The sequence below is a fragment of the Anastrepha ludens genome, chromosome 2, assembly GCF_028408465.1.
Source record: "Anastrepha ludens isolate Willacy chromosome 2, idAnaLude1.1, whole genome shotgun sequence".
NCBI classification, from domain to species: domain Eukaryota; kingdom Metazoa; phylum Arthropoda; class Insecta; order Diptera; family Tephritidae; genus Anastrepha; species Anastrepha ludens.
This window is the reverse complement of record NC_071498.1, coordinates 130,733,326-130,750,373: the sequence shown is the minus strand read 5'-3', so window position 1 is coordinate 130,750,373 and position 17,048 is coordinate 130,733,326. Positions and strand designations below refer to the sequence as shown.

The window sequence follows — 17,048 nt, the reverse complement described above, 5'->3', positions numbered from 1 at the left end:
ACTCGACTACCCTTGAAATGGTTGGGGTAAGAAGGTAACTGGGCCCCCCGATGAGCCATTTGCAAATTTCTCAGGTCTTCGAAGAAATAATCACAAAGAAATTTGGCAGGGTTGCTTTCAAGAACATTTACAGAGGAGGTTTTGTCTTGATTTAATTTATTCTACATCTCCACAACTCCTGGAGAAGTCATTGTGAGGTACACCCATTCTACTGGCTAGGGTGCCAACAGTGCAGTCGCCCATTATAAGACATTTTATTTGGACATGTGGTTTTATGAAAAGAATTTTCATGGCAGAAATACACTCGAAGCTTTGTCATTGTCTGCCGAAGGACGATCGCCATTAGAAACAAATTTTCTCGTCCATATTGGCTTTCGAACGCGCGCTCCCCCGAATGGTTCTCACGCCCAAACGTTTACGACTAAGACGGATGCCAAAAATAAATAATTTGTAAAATGAATCACTCAACGAATAAAAGATTCGAAGTCTGCTCTTCAAATACCCTTCTTTCATTGTATTTCGATGAACTTAAATTCTGGTATCTTTTTCTTATCTCATTATGCCTTTCAATTTTATTTGCCCAACAAGAATGAAATAAAAACAAGGCTATTGAAAAAATATTGCTCTTAAATCCAGACGGACACACTATTGACTGTTTGAATGGATAAACAAATAAAATGGGACAGAATGCGTCACTGCAAGAGTTCACTTCACTTTCAGCTCACTTATCTTCTCATATTCTCGCACATAAAGCAACACTCAACTACTTGATTTCATCTGGTGTCATTATACTTTGTGTGTATTACTCTTCAGCTGGCGCAAATGTAATCTACTGCTTGCCGGCCATTTGGCCTTTCCTTTTACCTGTGCTGCTTGTTCTCATAATTTTCGGTTATTAATATTTTCTGACAATAAAAGACGCGATCGGCAGCTGCTGCAAACATACATCTGTGCACTCATACATACAGACATACTCGTATATTCAGAGCACATCGAAAGAAATTATAGTACATAAATTGTAAAAAAATAGTAATAATTGAGTAATAAATATACAGCAGGAGGATTTCATACAAGATGTGTTCATTATTACCAGCGATGAACAAAAGCTTTGAAAATTTGGTAAGGAGCGAACTAAGAAAATATACAAGGGCAGCACACGTCGAAATATGCGTTGATAGAAATCATTCACTTTCCAATTTTCCGGTATGTGCTTTGTAAAACCAAATAACACTGATGCCACCCGTCTTTCTTTTTTAAAACTTTTTAAAGCACTCGGAGCGGGTTCTTGCCTCAAATTAATTTTTTTTTTAATTTTATTCCATTGTCTTTTTTCAAAACAAAAAAAACAAAAAAAAAAAAACCTCGAAATATATTATGAACTTATTTTATTGTGTGTAGGACTTAAAGATGTCAGCAGAAAAATGTTTTGAAATGTTTCCTATATACCTACGTACAGCCTTGACCAAAAGTATTAGGCACCCCATTAATCACTGAATTTTGCGTTTTAAAAAGTGAAGTAATGAAGCGGCTGCCGCAGCCGAATGGGTTGGTGCGAGACTACTGTTCGGGAGTGCATAGATTCGACTCTCGAATGAAACAGCAAAATAATAGAAAACGTTTTTCTATAGCGGTCGCCTTCGGCAGGTAATGGCAAACCTACGAGTGTATTTCTGCCGTTAAAAGCTTCTCATAAAAACCATTAGCCGTTCGGAGCCGGCTTAAAACTGTAAGTGCCTCAATTTGTGGAACAACATCAAGACGCACGCCACAAATAAGAGGAGGAGCTCAGCCAAATTTTTTTTTCATGATCTATTATTAATAAATCAGTACAAATAAAAATAATAAAAATGTATATATTAAATTTATATTTAGTAGTTTCACCCTTTGATTTGATAACAGCAGAAATCCTCTGGGAAGCAAGCTTTGCACATTCACTGTGCTTATGGCGTTCCACTAGAGAGTTAAAGCTGTGCTGCGTTCCTTTGTCTTACGTTTTACGAATAGCTCACCTGAAGACTCTGCTGGTCAAACCAACAAAACAAAGTTATTGTCTCTAAACCAACTGATTTGTCGCTGATTTTAGACAAGCAGTATTGTGTTGTTGGAATTGAACTCCATCTAAAATAATGTCGTCGAAAATGCGCGTTAACGAAGGCAAATTAAATTGAAATTTGAAAAAGGCGAGCCGAGAAGTATCAACGGAATAGTAACTCCTAAAACACTTAGGCTAAAAGTTCATTTATTAAAAGCTTTGCAAAGTATAAGGGTAGGTTGTCGAGGAGGAAAGGAGAGAAAGTGATAGAGGAGTGATAGAGACAAAGAAATAGTGAGAGAAAGAGAGTGACAGAGAGAAAGGGATAGGATAGAATGGAAACAGAGATAGCTGGTTTTGTGAGAATTTTCCAGACTCTTTGGCAAATCTGAAAATTTTCTCCAGTTTGAGAGAACGAATTTTACACATTTTCATGTTATCGGCACCCAGTGCTATCCTCTTCCGCTTTCTCTAAGCAACACATGCAAATCGGGTCCTCAATGATTCCAATGGTGATCATATGCTGACTCCATGGATTGTGTCCTGTAATAATACCGGCCATCAACCGACCATATTTTCTATCCAGTTTTAGAAGAAAGTCCGTTAGTTTTCTATTCGGTCTTGACACAAAACACATTGCAGTTCTGCAGCGTTCTTGACTGGACCATCGCTGCATACAATTGCAGTAAATTGCATACAATTTCTTTTTAATGTAGAATTGATTACGATTGGCTTTGACCCCTGTGGGGTAACCACCGATTAGCAGATGACCGATTCATTGGCAGTTTCAACGAATACAAAAGTCCAGTTTCTAATGCATTTATTTACTTTTGACTATCCGATCATCAGCAACCATACAGCCCCAGATCACAATGCGCCTCCGCCGTGCTTAAGAGTAGATACTTCACAATCTGAATAGTATTCCTCGGCAAACCGTCGCCCCACGAACGTCAAACCAGGTGTTCCAAATACCAGTAGGAAAGAAAATAATCGTTTTATAAGATTCGTGTTATTTCTTTGAAATTAAACGAGGGTAAGACGCTTTGGTTGTTGGTATTTTGCAACGGTGCAAACTAAGCCTTCCTCCAAAGTTGGATTCATCAGACCACAGAACATTTGTTTAATGTTTCTTCGTAAAATGTTGGTATCAGAGAGCCCATTGCAAATGCTTTTCTGATTTTTTTCCTAAAGCCAAGGTTTTTTTCGGGCTTTGCATCCTTCTAAACCTGCCTCCAAAACCATTCTTCCGGATTTTCTAATTTCTTACGACAAGGCAGAAGAGGAGTTTTTACGATCTTTGGCAGACCCGACCTCGAGTTTTCGATCTTCCCGTTCACTAATGAGGCGTTTTCGTCAACGTTTTGATTTGTTATGATTAGATTTTGTCTCCGCAAATCGCTTAGTAGCACATTGGACTACGCACCGCGAACATCCCTCCAAATTGGCAATCTCACCCTGAAACTTCCCTTTCTCACTTAGAGCTTGGATTCTCACTCTTTTGTCATAACAAATACCACTTTTTTTAAGCATTTCAATAAAAATAAATTATCTTTTTAGACTTTACGTACCAAGTGCCCCATGGCTTTTCCCATAATACAATTTATTGTTGTAATCAAAGGCTAAACACACCAGCGACACATTTGCAAAAAACAGTAGTCACTTTGGTTGCCACATTTAAGATTACTTGGGTGTGCCTAAGCATCGGTCGTATTTACATCCAGTTTTGTTTCTGATTAATTCTTTTACTAAATAAAAAATGTCTTTGGGTAAGGTAAATTTTTATTTCGATCTTAACAATTTCTTCTGTTTATTGGAAAAGATGATATTCTTCAAGTGGCTGCCGTCTGTGTTGATACATATTTGTGTCCATTTTGTCGCATTTTCCCTGACTCTCCGCAAGATTTCCATTCATTACTGATCGCATTCCTGCCAAATATTATCTTTCCCTCTAAAGCTGAAGTTGCGACCTCAAGTAGCCACAAAGAAAGAGGATTGCGATGGTTAAATAGGGTGATTTTACTTGCCATGCCGAGCCCACGAAACGAGAGATTACGCGACTAGGAACCACTTCCTTAAAATATCCACTGAGCCCCGTGCTGTGTGAACGCCACACCACCCAGACGCTTTGAGTGGATGTAATGGCTCTTTGTGTTTCGCACGTGGATTATCAGTGCGTAACCGTTTAAGTGGAAATGTGTCGTCGCTCATGATAATTTTCGAGGCAAAATTGTCCTCTTCGTTGTTGCGATTGTGGATGGTTGGACAGTAATTCATACGCCAGTGATCATCAATAAACATTAACTGATGCACTGTTTGCACTTTTTACGTGTCTTTCACTAAAACGCGCTGGATGGTCCATCCAGGCTGTTGCCCAATTGCGTGGACCGTCGTCTGGTTGATGTTTCTTCGTTCTTAGCGACGTCGACAGCGACAGCGATATTCTCGACCAAACGACTAGTTCGGTGGCGGCCACCAAATAAAATGTAAAGATTAAAGTTAAAGCGTGACCGAATTGTTGAGCTTTGCAGTTATTTTGGTTACTCTGAGTTGATGACTTTTTCAAGCGCCGTGTTGTTGATATAATTCCTCGACTTAATATTTACAATTTCTCATACAGCGGGGGTATAAAGTCTATGGAAAAAATGTCGTTGTCTTCAAAAGTAGTTAAGTGACGACGCCAATCTTTTCGGCACGTCCTTGATAATATACCCCACATTCCACCTAGCCCCACTATTTGATGCCGTGGAAAGTCATTTCCTTCTGCTAAGTTATGTAGCTGCTTTCTTGTCCTTGATGAATAATATAGATTGTGGCTCCATACGCGCCGTATTTGGTTTTTCCTCCACATTCACTTAAAGGAGCAATAGATAGGATTTAACATAATGAATATAAGGTACAGGGCACTTTTTTATTGATTTAATGAAGGAATATTTTATGAAGAGATCCCCATTAAGCTTAAATTTAGGCTTGCGGTTCACTACAGTGCCTTCCAAGTGTAGGTAGCTGATACAAAAGAATTAGTGGACTGGATGCTGACTAGTGTGTAAGCAATATATTTTAAGCAGATAAACAGTGATTTTGATAGCTAGACGTAAATCAAAGCATTTGACTCACTGATGGTGTACTCGAATGCCTAACTTCTTCTTAGGTCTCAGTTTAATATTTCGCTATCAAGCTTATGTGGGTATCAGGCCAGAAGGGTATTGCCAACTTAGAACTCTGCCTATGTGTCTTGGGGTTGCCTGTGGTCTACTCTATTTGTTCATTTATAAAAATAAATAGCTGTGAATAGAAATAATTATCTAGATAAATCTTCTTTCCTCTCAAATTCATTCAACCCATCATTGGGTAAGTTAAGGAAGGTTTTTTATTCGACCGATCTGTCAAATCAGTCTTTAAGTCAAAGTAAGTTTCAGAAAATCAAGCATCCACGTACCAATCAAATACCATCGCGCTTAGGTGTAGGTTTATCATGAGGCAATACCTTTGCAGTTTTATATAAATTCGCGCTCCCATGGATTGGAGGTACTTATATACGGAGCAAAGTCTTCTTCTTACCCGGAAGGGCATGAAAGAGTAGTCTTGTTACATTTTGCAACGCTAAATGAGATCTAATCTCAAAAGCTTAGTAACCTTACGAATTTAAAAACTCTAATTCTTTGGTACTCCAATCTTCTATAAAGAGGGTTCAGTAGTCTTACCACAAAATCGCTCATTGAATGCCGTAAATAGTTTTTGTTTTTTTACTAAGACTGCTTTCCATATTTATGGCCATGATCTTCACTGTGCAGCGTTGTTGGTTGACAGCCTGATGAATTGGCGCCACGACTATTTGTCTGACTGTCGGCCGCAACCAACCGCAGTGTTTGTTTTCTGCTTTGTTTTTCTTTTGGCCGACTGCGGTGGCCGCGTTGTTGTTGATGCTGGTGGCAGCAGTGGCGGCATATACTCGTACACGTACAAGTCTTTGTTGTTCTTTTGGTTGGCGAGTGCTGCGTCTATTTTTATTTACAGCGTTCGATGTTGCATGCAAACGCTTAGCAGCTACATAAAGTCGCAGCCACAGCTGCAGTCGCAGCTGCGTGCCAATATTGTATCGGACTTTGTTTGCTGTTAGTAAGCAGAATCGCCATTGTTGTTGTTATTTTTGGTATTTTTAGGGAACAACTATTAGCCTGCGTGAGTGCGATTTATTAGTCACATTAATTAATATTAATGCCAAGGGTGTGACTTTAATGCGTTGCAAGTGTTGTCAACAGCAATAGTTGGGTACGAAGAAATAAATAAATATACATATTGTTTTTTATTAAAAAAAAGGTAAATTCCACGAGGCAGGAAACAGAGATTAGTGCAATACAAAAATTTCTAACAACTTACTGCATTCGCCGACTCAACTGTGAGAAATTAGTGAAATGGAAATATTAAAATAAACTTTAAATAACAGGAAACATTTTTCTGAAAATTATGTCAAAGTAACTAATTAGTAAGAAACTTCACCCAAAGTGCATACAATTTATGACTCCCAGTGGAAGGAGGGCGCGCACATATACCGGAATTTTATTTGCTCGTGCATCTTTCCACGCCCTCTGCTGGGTCTTTATTCGTATTAAAATGCACTTTTCCTAATTGAATTAGGTAATATCACGAATGCGCTAATGGCTTCATGTAAGTGGATAATTTTCCTGTGTTAAGTACGCGTTGATGCGGTCATGCCCCATGAAGGGGGAAAACTCAGCAAGGGAAGAAAATATGACTTCTAGTAAATTGTTTGTGCTCAAACTGGCCTTAAGGTTAAGGGAATCTTCATCTTCTTCTCCTTGATTGGCGCGATAACCACCTAAGCGGGTTTGGCTGAGTTTAAGAACGCGCGCCAGTCTTTCTAGTGTTAACCGGCGCCCGTTTCCCATGGTAAGCGGTTCTACATACCTGAATGAATCTGGTTATACCCGACCAATGGCTGCCGCCTCAGTGAACTAGCTCTGCCTAGCGCACTGAACCTCACCCCTCCACTTGTGAGTTCAAACGCAAAGGAGGCCTTCCTCTTCCTCTTAAATTCCAATCGACAGACATGTTTTCATTCCACCATATTTCGCATAGGAGCTGATTCATGTTGCTTACCAACTTCTCGCCACCATGTTTGAATAGCTCAGCCCGCAGTCTATCGGCTCCCGCGGCTTTGTTGTCGCATTATCGCTATTCTCACCTCGTCATTGTCGGATAGCGGAACGACAGTCTCGTCATCAACGATTGTGGTAACGGGTCTTCACATTCTCTGTGACATGTGCAGTTGTCACTATTTAGTAGGTTTGAGAAGTGTTCCTATAATTCAATCACGCTCTGGATGTCACTCACCAGATCACCGTCTTTGTTCTTACAGGAATACGCCCCGGTTTTGAAAACTTCTGTAAGCCGCCAAACTTTCTGGTAGAATTTTCGGGCGTTGTTCCTATTGGCCAGTATCTCAAGCTCATCGCACTCACGTATTTCGGCCTCTCGTTTTTCTGTCTGATACTACGTCTTTTCCTTTCTCAGCTCTCGGTAGTGATCCCACATGGTTTGCGTTGCGTCCGTTACATCTTTTTTTGCGGCAACATGACATTCCTCGCCGTACCAACTGTTTTTTCAGGTTCGCCGATATCCGATTTCTTTCTTCGGCGCTGGTACGTAAAGAACGCGAAATCCTGCTTCATTGCTGGTGCATGCCGAATTGATGGGCAGTACTCTCTGAGAGCAGGAGTGAGAGTCGCGTGGCGAATCTTCTGGCTGTCTGTTGCGATTGCAGCTTTTCGATGTTGAACATTCTTTGCGTACGTTCTTTGCTGCAAAGACGCGTGTGTGCAGTTTGGCTGCAACAAGGTAGTGATCCGAGTCGATGTTGGGTCCTCGTAAAAGCGTATCTTCCCTCTATCACAACATGATCGATTTGGTTCCACGTTTTCGGATCAGGAGACAGCCACGTAGTTTGGTGTATCTTTTTATGTTTGAATCTGGTGCTGCAGACTTGAAGTCGCCAAGTATGATTTTATGTCGCCAAGTATAATTTTTATGTCGTGGCGGGGGTAGCGCTCATAGGAACGTTCTAGGCACTCATAGAAGGAATCTTTGGTAGCATCTTACTTCTCTTCCGTCGCAGCGTGGCTCAAATGAGTAAGATGTTAAGAAATCGGGCTTTGGTGCGGATTATTGTGAGGCGTACGTCCACCGGAGTGAACAACAGTACTTGGCGACGAAGTCTCTCTCCCTCAACAAATCCAACACCGAATTTGCGCTCCTTTATGTGGCAGCTGTAGTAGACGTCGCAAGGTCTTCAGTTTTTCTTTTCTTGCCCCCCTCTACCTACCCCCTTGTTATGAACTTCTTCCTTTATGGTACTACGAACCAAGCTTTGTTAAGGGAGCGTTCTTCAGAAAGGTTGAATCAGCGCACGTGCAAAATGTTCTAATACAAAAATACTCTTTTACAAAGCAAGTTTTAAAATTCTTAGATCTTCCTCAACAACATTGATTGTGTTAATGTTGTTTACTCATGTTTATCTTAGTTACTTATCGTTGTCAGTTAGCGTTAGCATTAAAAAAAAATGTTCGTGTTCACTACCAATTTGCTCGCTTACTTTTTACACATACACACTTCAGAAGAAATGTCTGGTTGCTGAGTGGGAAGGACAAGCTTTCTTATACTCGAACAACAACAGTAGTAAGCACTTGTCATTGCATGACATCTGCACATTTCCATGAAATAAACAAAATGACTAAATGCGGTATGAAAAGTAAGAAAGAAAGTTAAACGGAGCACAAGAGAGTAAATAATAGAGCCGATGATTTGTATTGATGTTTTGAGAAAGGTAGAAAAATGCCATGGCATTGCAAATACACCCACTATTACTTTGAGACTATAGTAAATAGTTGCTGAGCTTTCGTTGTTCCGAGAAAAGTATTCAGCGCAGCCGAATAAGAAAAAAATGACAACAGTGTCCTATATGGAATAAGAAAATTTTCTAACAGACCCAAGTGGCATATTTTGACGTTTTGAGACCACTTCAAGTATATTTTTGTGAGCACATATTTTAGGAACACAACTTTAAATGGATAAATGTGAAGGATAACAGCATTTTTATAATAAGCACAGACTTCGCTCTTTGAGTTTTTACGTGCGCGAGATTAAGCTTTTGCCTACATTTTGCCGAAATGCAGTCGTCTCTTCTCCTGCAGTGCTCGTAATGCATCAAAGAAGTTTTTGCTATAACTGCAAAAGTACCAGCGGCCGAATATAACACACTGTTATTTACATAAAAATGCAAACTATGTTAAAGAACTCACTTCTTTTATCATAACAGCTTCTCTTCTCAGACATAAAAATGATATGGAAAATGAGTGCAAAAGTTTACGATTTGACTTTTTGAGTAGATTCAAAGATACCGTTCCATGAATTTCAAATTCATCGACAGGGTAATTTTATTACAATAATATCAGCTTTGTAGGCAGTACAAAAATCGAACTTATGATGAGTATTTTTCTTTAAAAATCGGTTATCATCTTCATCAAGGTATAGTGTAAATAAATGAGTAAATTGAAGCACGCTGATTAACATATTGGTTTAGCAGAAACAAAAAAAAAAACAAAAAAAAAAACAAAAAAAAAACAAAGAAATAGATTTCTATTTCTTAGATTTCAGCGTTAGTCGTAGGGAAAATCGAGTCAGAATATTTTTATTGTTTGTCTATTTTTTTCATAAATATTTCTAGCAGTATTCTATGTTGAATATAAAAAATATATTTTAGGAGTAGTTCAGGCCATAACTGGGAAACTCAATAATGTATAACTCTTTACGCTTTACCCTCGCTCGCCGGTGCCTCTCTATTGCTGAAATCCTGAACCAAATACTAGGAATAATAGTGGACAATAAATTGACGTGGAAATTCACTGTTCAGAAGAAGGTAACGAATGCTTTATACGCATGTAAAAGGATGCTTGGAAGCACATGGAGTCTCTCACCCGCTTTTATGCGCTGGTGTTATATTGCAATTGTGGTGGAAGGCGGCTAGGAAAAAAACATATCTCAAGCCATTAGAAAAAGTTCAACGACTCTCCGTGCTTTGCATTACGGAAGCTATGAAATCAACTCCAACGGCATCTTCTATGCTACTGCTGGTTCTTTAAAAAACTGAACTTTGCTACTTGGATGCTCTCAGTTTTGAAAGACTAGAATCTGTTTCTGAACTGGAGCTTCGGAGACTTCTTAAATTCACCAACAGAACGCGAATCTTGAGTGATGCATATTTTCGCTAAACAATCGCTATGGACCAAAATGGTCTCTGCGCGTCTTCGGCCAGCCAGTATAACCTAATCTAATCTACGTTAGGTAGGTAGTGCCCGGTTTTGAAACACCCTGGGGTTTTTTCTAACATCAGTCGACACGCGGCAGGCAATGGCGAACCTCCGAGTGTCACGAAAGAGGTCCTCATAGAAAAACAATCTTCGTCCCTCCGTTTGGTGGAAAGGCGCATAGCTCAAATTGGAGCAAAAGTTCGGCCAAATACCTAACAAAGGGTGTAGGTTGTTCGACTGCCGATCTTCGCATTTTATCCAAGGAATATCTTTTAGATTAAATCGTTTTAAAACAAATTCTTTCAAACCTTCACATCAAATTAAGAAAGAGTTTAATTTTTTTTAAATCCATTTTTTTTTTTTCCTTTTGGTTTGGTAGTATATCTTCAATCAGTAATAGCTACTCAACATTGAGACTCCATCTCAAAAAAAATCTTATTTAAAACGTATTTTCAATTCCATTCAATAATTCTATGACTTTAGCAAAGCCGAAAAGATTTTGGGAATATGGAACGGATTAAAATGCAAAGCCTCTTAGATTAGGTTAAGTTAGTCTGATTGTGATACCACTGGAGCTCATCCTTTACAATTCTAAATCTTCTCTGAACCAACCGGTAATTTATTTAATAACTTTGTTACTTTCTGCAGCCCTATTTGAAGACCTTTTCAATGCTGTTAAAAAAATTGAATCCTTGTGTGGAGTTCCTTTTTCTGTATAGAGAAATGCATGAAAACAGGAGGCGTTGCACAGTTCCTCTTCTTCAGTATCTTGAAACCCCTTAAACAGTTATTTTGTGGGAAAATTATAAAGCTAATCGACCTGAAGTACTGTCTAACCTATAATCCTTCAAACGATACTCCATCTATGCAATTCGGATCAGAAACTTTTGACTTATGTATATAAGATTTTAGCACCTATTTTTTGGGACTGATTTTTGTGGTTTCGATAACATCTGCCGAAAATCTAAAATTTGTGTAAATCAATTTCAAAATTTGTGTAAATCTATTTCAGTCAGTTTCAGCATAAGTTTAGCTTAAGTGCAAAATTTTGTGGCAGTGGCTTGTTGGGTTTAATTTTGAATGGCTGTATATTTTCTACGCCCATATTACTAATCGCCGAAGGTGAGTGCTTTTGTATGTGATTATCGCTCGGTTGGTCATGGCTTCAAACTCAATTGAGAATAAGAAAAGTTCCGGAACTTCCTTTTTTATTTCCAGCTCCATTTATAGCAGAACAACAAGAATCACATCGCAAAATTGAAATATTATATAGGTATATCTGTTTTATTTTTTTTTTTCAAAATTTCGTTTTACCTTTTAATTTATTTATGTATTTTCTGTATCGATGTCATGTTTCGCTCGCAAGCTGGCAACCATTTATCACTGATCCTCCACGCCTGCCATTTTCCCTGCCGGCTATTCGAAATTTTGTTGCTAATTTTTTTGGTTGTTTTGTCCATTAAGGAGTGACGTGACAACAGTACTATTTTAGTGCCTGCAACGCTGACGAAGCCGCTGACTGCGGCTGATGCTGCAACAGCGCGGAAAAGCGACACTTTTTTGCGAAAGTCTACGACTCGACGCTCTTTCGGTGACAATTTTTCACTTCAGTTGCAAAGAGTGAGTCGAGGCGAGTATACAATTCGGCGGAATACGTGTCGTAAACTATTTTGGCCATCGTTAACAGTGCTCAAATTCATACGAGCAAAACCCAAGTGCGAAGTGCAAGAGTTGTGAAGGAGTTGTGTAACTCTTAAAAATCAAATGGTTTTTACTATAAAGAAGAACAAAAAACTATTTTAAATCGAAAATATAATTAGAAATAATTTTCCTAAAATATGAAATGAAAATATTATATATTGAAAATGGCTTGCAGCTGTTGCCAAAAGCAGCACGTCTAGCATATTGAGTAACCAAATTGAAAATTCGAAAAAAGTTGTTGTGTCCGAGTGGGCGCGCGCACATCATCATTTCTCGCCCGTCAAGCCAAATCATAGCCAAGTATCGTCGCTTATGTTGTTAGTGCTGTTATTTTGGTCGCGCTGTAAAATGACGTACTGAAGAAGGCAGCGCCTGGGCGCTGTTCACTTACTCTGCACTCGCTCGCTGTTGTGTTCTTCCTAGTTGCGCGCGTTTTGCTAGCGAATCTCAGCATTTTGGCTAAGAAGTTTACATTGTTTTGGGGTCAATACTTTTATTGCTGTTGTCGCTGTGACAATTGAAAACGAGAGAATTTTGCGAGTTTTAGAATGCCAAAATTAATTTGCTTAAATGATATGAAAAAAAAAAACAATAGAATTACGAAAAATTGCAAACATAAAAACAACAAATTATAGTAGTATAGCAGCGAAAAATTGAAATGCACGTTCTTTGGCTTGAAATAAAAGGAAGAAAATACACCATAGCAATAACATAAAACGAAGGAAATAGAAAAGCGAAACGCAAGAAAATTAAATAAAAATAAAAATAATTGTGAAAAATTCTTGATAGTGTGTTTGCAGTGCGACGGAATGTGACTAAAAGAGGATATGCAAATGTTGTCAACCCCAGCGGCGTGGCAGCTGACGAGTGCAAATACGTGCCAGTGCATGAATGGTACAAAAATTATAAAATTAAGTGATTAAGTTTGCTGAAAAAAATGAAAATAATTTAAAAATATCATGACTAAGTTGTGAATCACAAAAAATATTGAAAACGGTGTTTTTATAGGCTAACGCCAACGAAAATTATAAAAAAATACTAAAAAAATTTATGGAAAATTTTAATATTTCAAAATCGAATTGAAGTGTTCGTGCGAAAAATGTAAACTTGTACATTATTGTTGTGAAAACGTGCCGTATTGATGGAGGATTTTTCGTATGAATTTAATCTGAGTACCGCTGCGCACAACTTGGGAAATGTAAGGGCGACTTAGCAATAGAAAAGATCAACTACTTATCAGAGTCTCAATTTTTTCAAGATGCATTTAAATTGTTTTGTTTCAAGTAAAAATCGAAAATCGAATTTGGAAGGCAGATGTTTGTAAAGCATTTCAATCAAGTAAAAATTTATGTACTAATAATTGACATACTTTTTTAAGAAGTTTTGTAAAAAAATTAGTTTCGAACGCAATCAAGGTTGGAAAGACAAGCAGCCGGAGACAAGTAGCCTCTAGGGGTTGTCAATAGTGGATAAAATATAATTAGCGAGTTGTCTATTGCAACTATTTGCAATACGAAAATTCATACTGTACAGAATTTTTTATTGTATTAGGTGCGCAATTAAGTTCGCGCTGTTTGTCAATAGAGGCCGCCAGCAGTGTGTGCTAGTCGATTCTAACATAACCTAAAAGTCATAAACCAAGCTTAGACATATGGTAAACAAACTGCTTCGACACATTAGTGATTTTGTTTTGGTATTATATACTTTTGGTTTCATAAAAATGCCTGATTTTGTGCTGAATAATCGTCATTTGCGGGAAGTGTTGATTTTTGTCTTTCATTCGAAAGAAACGGCAGATGAAGCGCATCGAGAGCTACAACAATTTTTGGAGATGCTGCTTTAAGTGAACGACGTGCCGAGATTGGTGCCGTCGCTTCAAAGACGGTGATTTTAATGTTGACGAACGTCCGCGTGAAGGAAGGCCAAAAACCTTTAAAGACGCTGAATTGGAGGCATTGTTCAATGAGGATCCGTGTCAAACGCAAGAAGAGCTTGCTTCAGTATTAGGAGTTACCCGCCAATCCATTTCCAAGCGATTGCATGTTTTGGGAATGAATCAGAAACAGGGGACTTGGGTTCCTTATGAGTCAAAACTGTTCCAGCGGCAAAAAAGGAAGGGTTTTCTTCATCGCATCGTGACGGGTGATGAAAAATGGATTCATTACAGCAATCCAAAGAAAAGAAAGTCATGGGGATTGCCCGGTCATGCTTCTACGTCGTCGCCTCGGCCGAACATTCACGCTGCGAACATTCACGTATGCTATGTATTTAGCGGGACCAAGTTGGTGTTATTTATTATGAGTTTTTAAAACCAAGCGAAACCATCATTGGGTATCGGTATCGACTTCAATTGATGCGATTGAGCCGAGCACTGCCCGAGAAGCGGCCGCAATACGCGGAGAGGCAAGAAAAAGTGATTGTAGAGCATGACAACGCTCGGCCTAACGTCGCCAAACCCTTTAAAACCTAACTGGAAACAATGAAATGGGAAATCCTACCCCACCCGTCATATTCTACAGATATTCTGCCGTCCCATTATCACCTATTACGATCGATGGCACATGGTCTAGCTGACTAGCAGTTTCATTCATATGAAGACTTCAAACACTGGCTTGATCTGTGGATAGAAAAGATGAACAGTTTTACCGCGACGGTATACGAGATCTACCATAAAGATGGGAAAAAGTAGTAGCCAGCGATGACCAATAATTTCAATGATTCACTTGTAACCATTTTTTCAGAACTTAATTGCGGCCTTAATAATATGGTTATTACACCCATTGGGCGCATGCGACCTTCATCATTACAAACCATTAGAAAATTTACATTTTACCAATATAACACATAGGCTGAAAAGTTCCGGGCCTAACGAAGAAAACACGTCTTACTTTTAAATTTATCAACGAACGTAATTTTCATCAAGAACAACGCAATCATTCCAGCGCTTCTGTAACATTTCAATACCAGTTTTGAAAACGATTTATAGGTATCAGCTTCAGCGATAACCTCTTCCTTCGAGCGAAATTTCTTACTGACGAGCATTTTTTTAGGTCTGCGAACAGCCAGTAGTCGCTGGTAGAAAAATCTGGCGAATAATGTGGATGCGGGTGCAATTCGAAGTTCAATTCATGCACTTTTGCCAATGTTTTGATTGGCTTGTGACATGGTGGGTGTCGTGATGAGACACATTTTTTTTTTGCCTTTCAAATGCTGCAATAACGCTATATAATTCTCTATGTTGATGGTGTTGCCCTTCTCAAGATAGTCCATGAATATTATACGACGCACATCCCAAAATACAGCCGGCATAACCTTTTCAGCCGATTGTTGTGCTTTCTCGCGCTTTGGACAAGGCTCACCAGTCCACTAGTCCACTCAGATGACGATCGTTTTGATTCCGGAGTGAAGTAATGGATCCATGTTTCTTCCATTTTCACATATCGACGCAAAAATACCGGTTTATTACGTTTATACATGGCCCAACACTGCTCAGAATCATCCACACGTTCTTGTTTTTGGTCAACAGTGCGCAAACGCGGCACCCACTTTGAACAGAGATTTTTCATAGTCAAATGCTCATGCAATATAAAGCGAAAATGTTCTTTTGATATCTTTACGATGTCAGTTAACTCATGCAACTTCACTTTTCTATCATTCAACGTTTTCATGGATTTTTTTGAGGTTTTCTGTGATCTATTGTTTTTAAAATAAGAAAAGTAGCGGCACAATAACTTCCGAACTAATAAATAGAATATCATAAAAATTTAACAGCTGCCTTTTTAAGTTTAGTACTAACTAAAAAAGAGGTGAATGCAATAAAACTAATGCCATTTATGTGTTAGAGGCGGGATCTATGTGTTACTTCTACGGTACAAAATATTTTTAGTACGTTTTAAAATCATTTTCAAATTGAAAATATTTTTTATGCAATAATGTCACTCTTATTTTAACTCAAACCGGCGAGCATACTTTTCCTTTACATTTAAAATATATACCCGCATGTTTACGTTAACGACCAAACGGTATAAACATAAATTCTTCACTCACCACTTTTGGCGATATACTTTTCCTATACTGCCACTAAAAATTATTTTACGATTTGTTTCTTTAATTTACTTTTTTGCCTTTCTAGCTGAGCAAATAACTACTTCTTTATAGTATTTTGTGTATTTCCCCTCATGTTTATTTAGCATTTGAGATGTCATCGGTATGTACATTTTTAGTGGTTTTTATGAGCAAGACTACTGTGTAGTTTGTATAAATGCATACATACAAATCGGCTAGGAGTAATTGAGTGATCGATGTATGAGTACCTCTCTTATATGTAACTAATTCTTGTACATCTTCGCCGTATTGTTTTTTCTTTTATTTTTATGCATTCTTATGTATGTACGAAAAATTAATGCTTTTGAAACTGGTGGGTAATTGAGAGTTTAACAGTGCGTATGAGTAACATTTCTATGCGAGTACTCGTAGTTAACATTTTGTGGTTACGTTTTTGTTGTTTTCTGTTTGATCATTCACATATTAGCAGCAAATTTTTGCTTTATGTGAAAACTCTTAAATAAATTCACTCACAAGCATGTAAACCACATTAATATGCAACATCTTCATTTGTTTCAATTTTACTTTAATTCATTTATTTGTTTTCCTTACGATTACTTTACGACATCGTAAGTCACGAAAGTTTCGGTTTACTATTGTTTACAATAACATTGAGTTGGCTATTGTTTGTAAATTTTTCGTTTGATTTAATAGCTCTGTGAGAGTGTTTACAATGTGTGAGTCGTTTCGCGATTAACAAACGGTAATTAAAAATTCCTTTATTGAACGGAATTTATTAATCTGCTAATTTACGCTTCGTATATGAATAAAGTAAATGATTGAAAAGTAATTATTTTCCAAGTGCATTTTAAGCAGTTATGGCTGCGTAGAAAAATGTTATTAATTCGTGCACAATCAACAAACGATAAAATTATTTACTACTTTAC

The 17,048-nt window shown here is 38.1% G+C and overlaps 1 protein-coding gene across 20 annotated transcripts in view; it reads left to right on the top strand.

Annotated features, from left to right (window-relative positions):
* LOC128855325 (calcium-activated potassium channel slowpoke) overlaps nt 1–17,048 on the top strand; it is a 307,274-nt gene that overhangs the window by 30,987 nt on the left and 259,239 nt on the right. Inside the window, exon 1 of one of the 20 annotated variants that reach the window (XM_054090150.1) lies at nt 11,957–13,255. The exons of the other annotated variants lie outside the window; for them this stretch is intronic. Coding sequence (XP_053946125.1) covers nt 13,199–13,255 — 57 coding nt within the window. The 5' untranslated portion in view covers nt 11,957–13,198. Of the gene's footprint in view, nt 1–11,956; nt 13,256–17,048 lie in introns of those variants that run through there. 20 annotated transcript variants of the gene reach the window in all.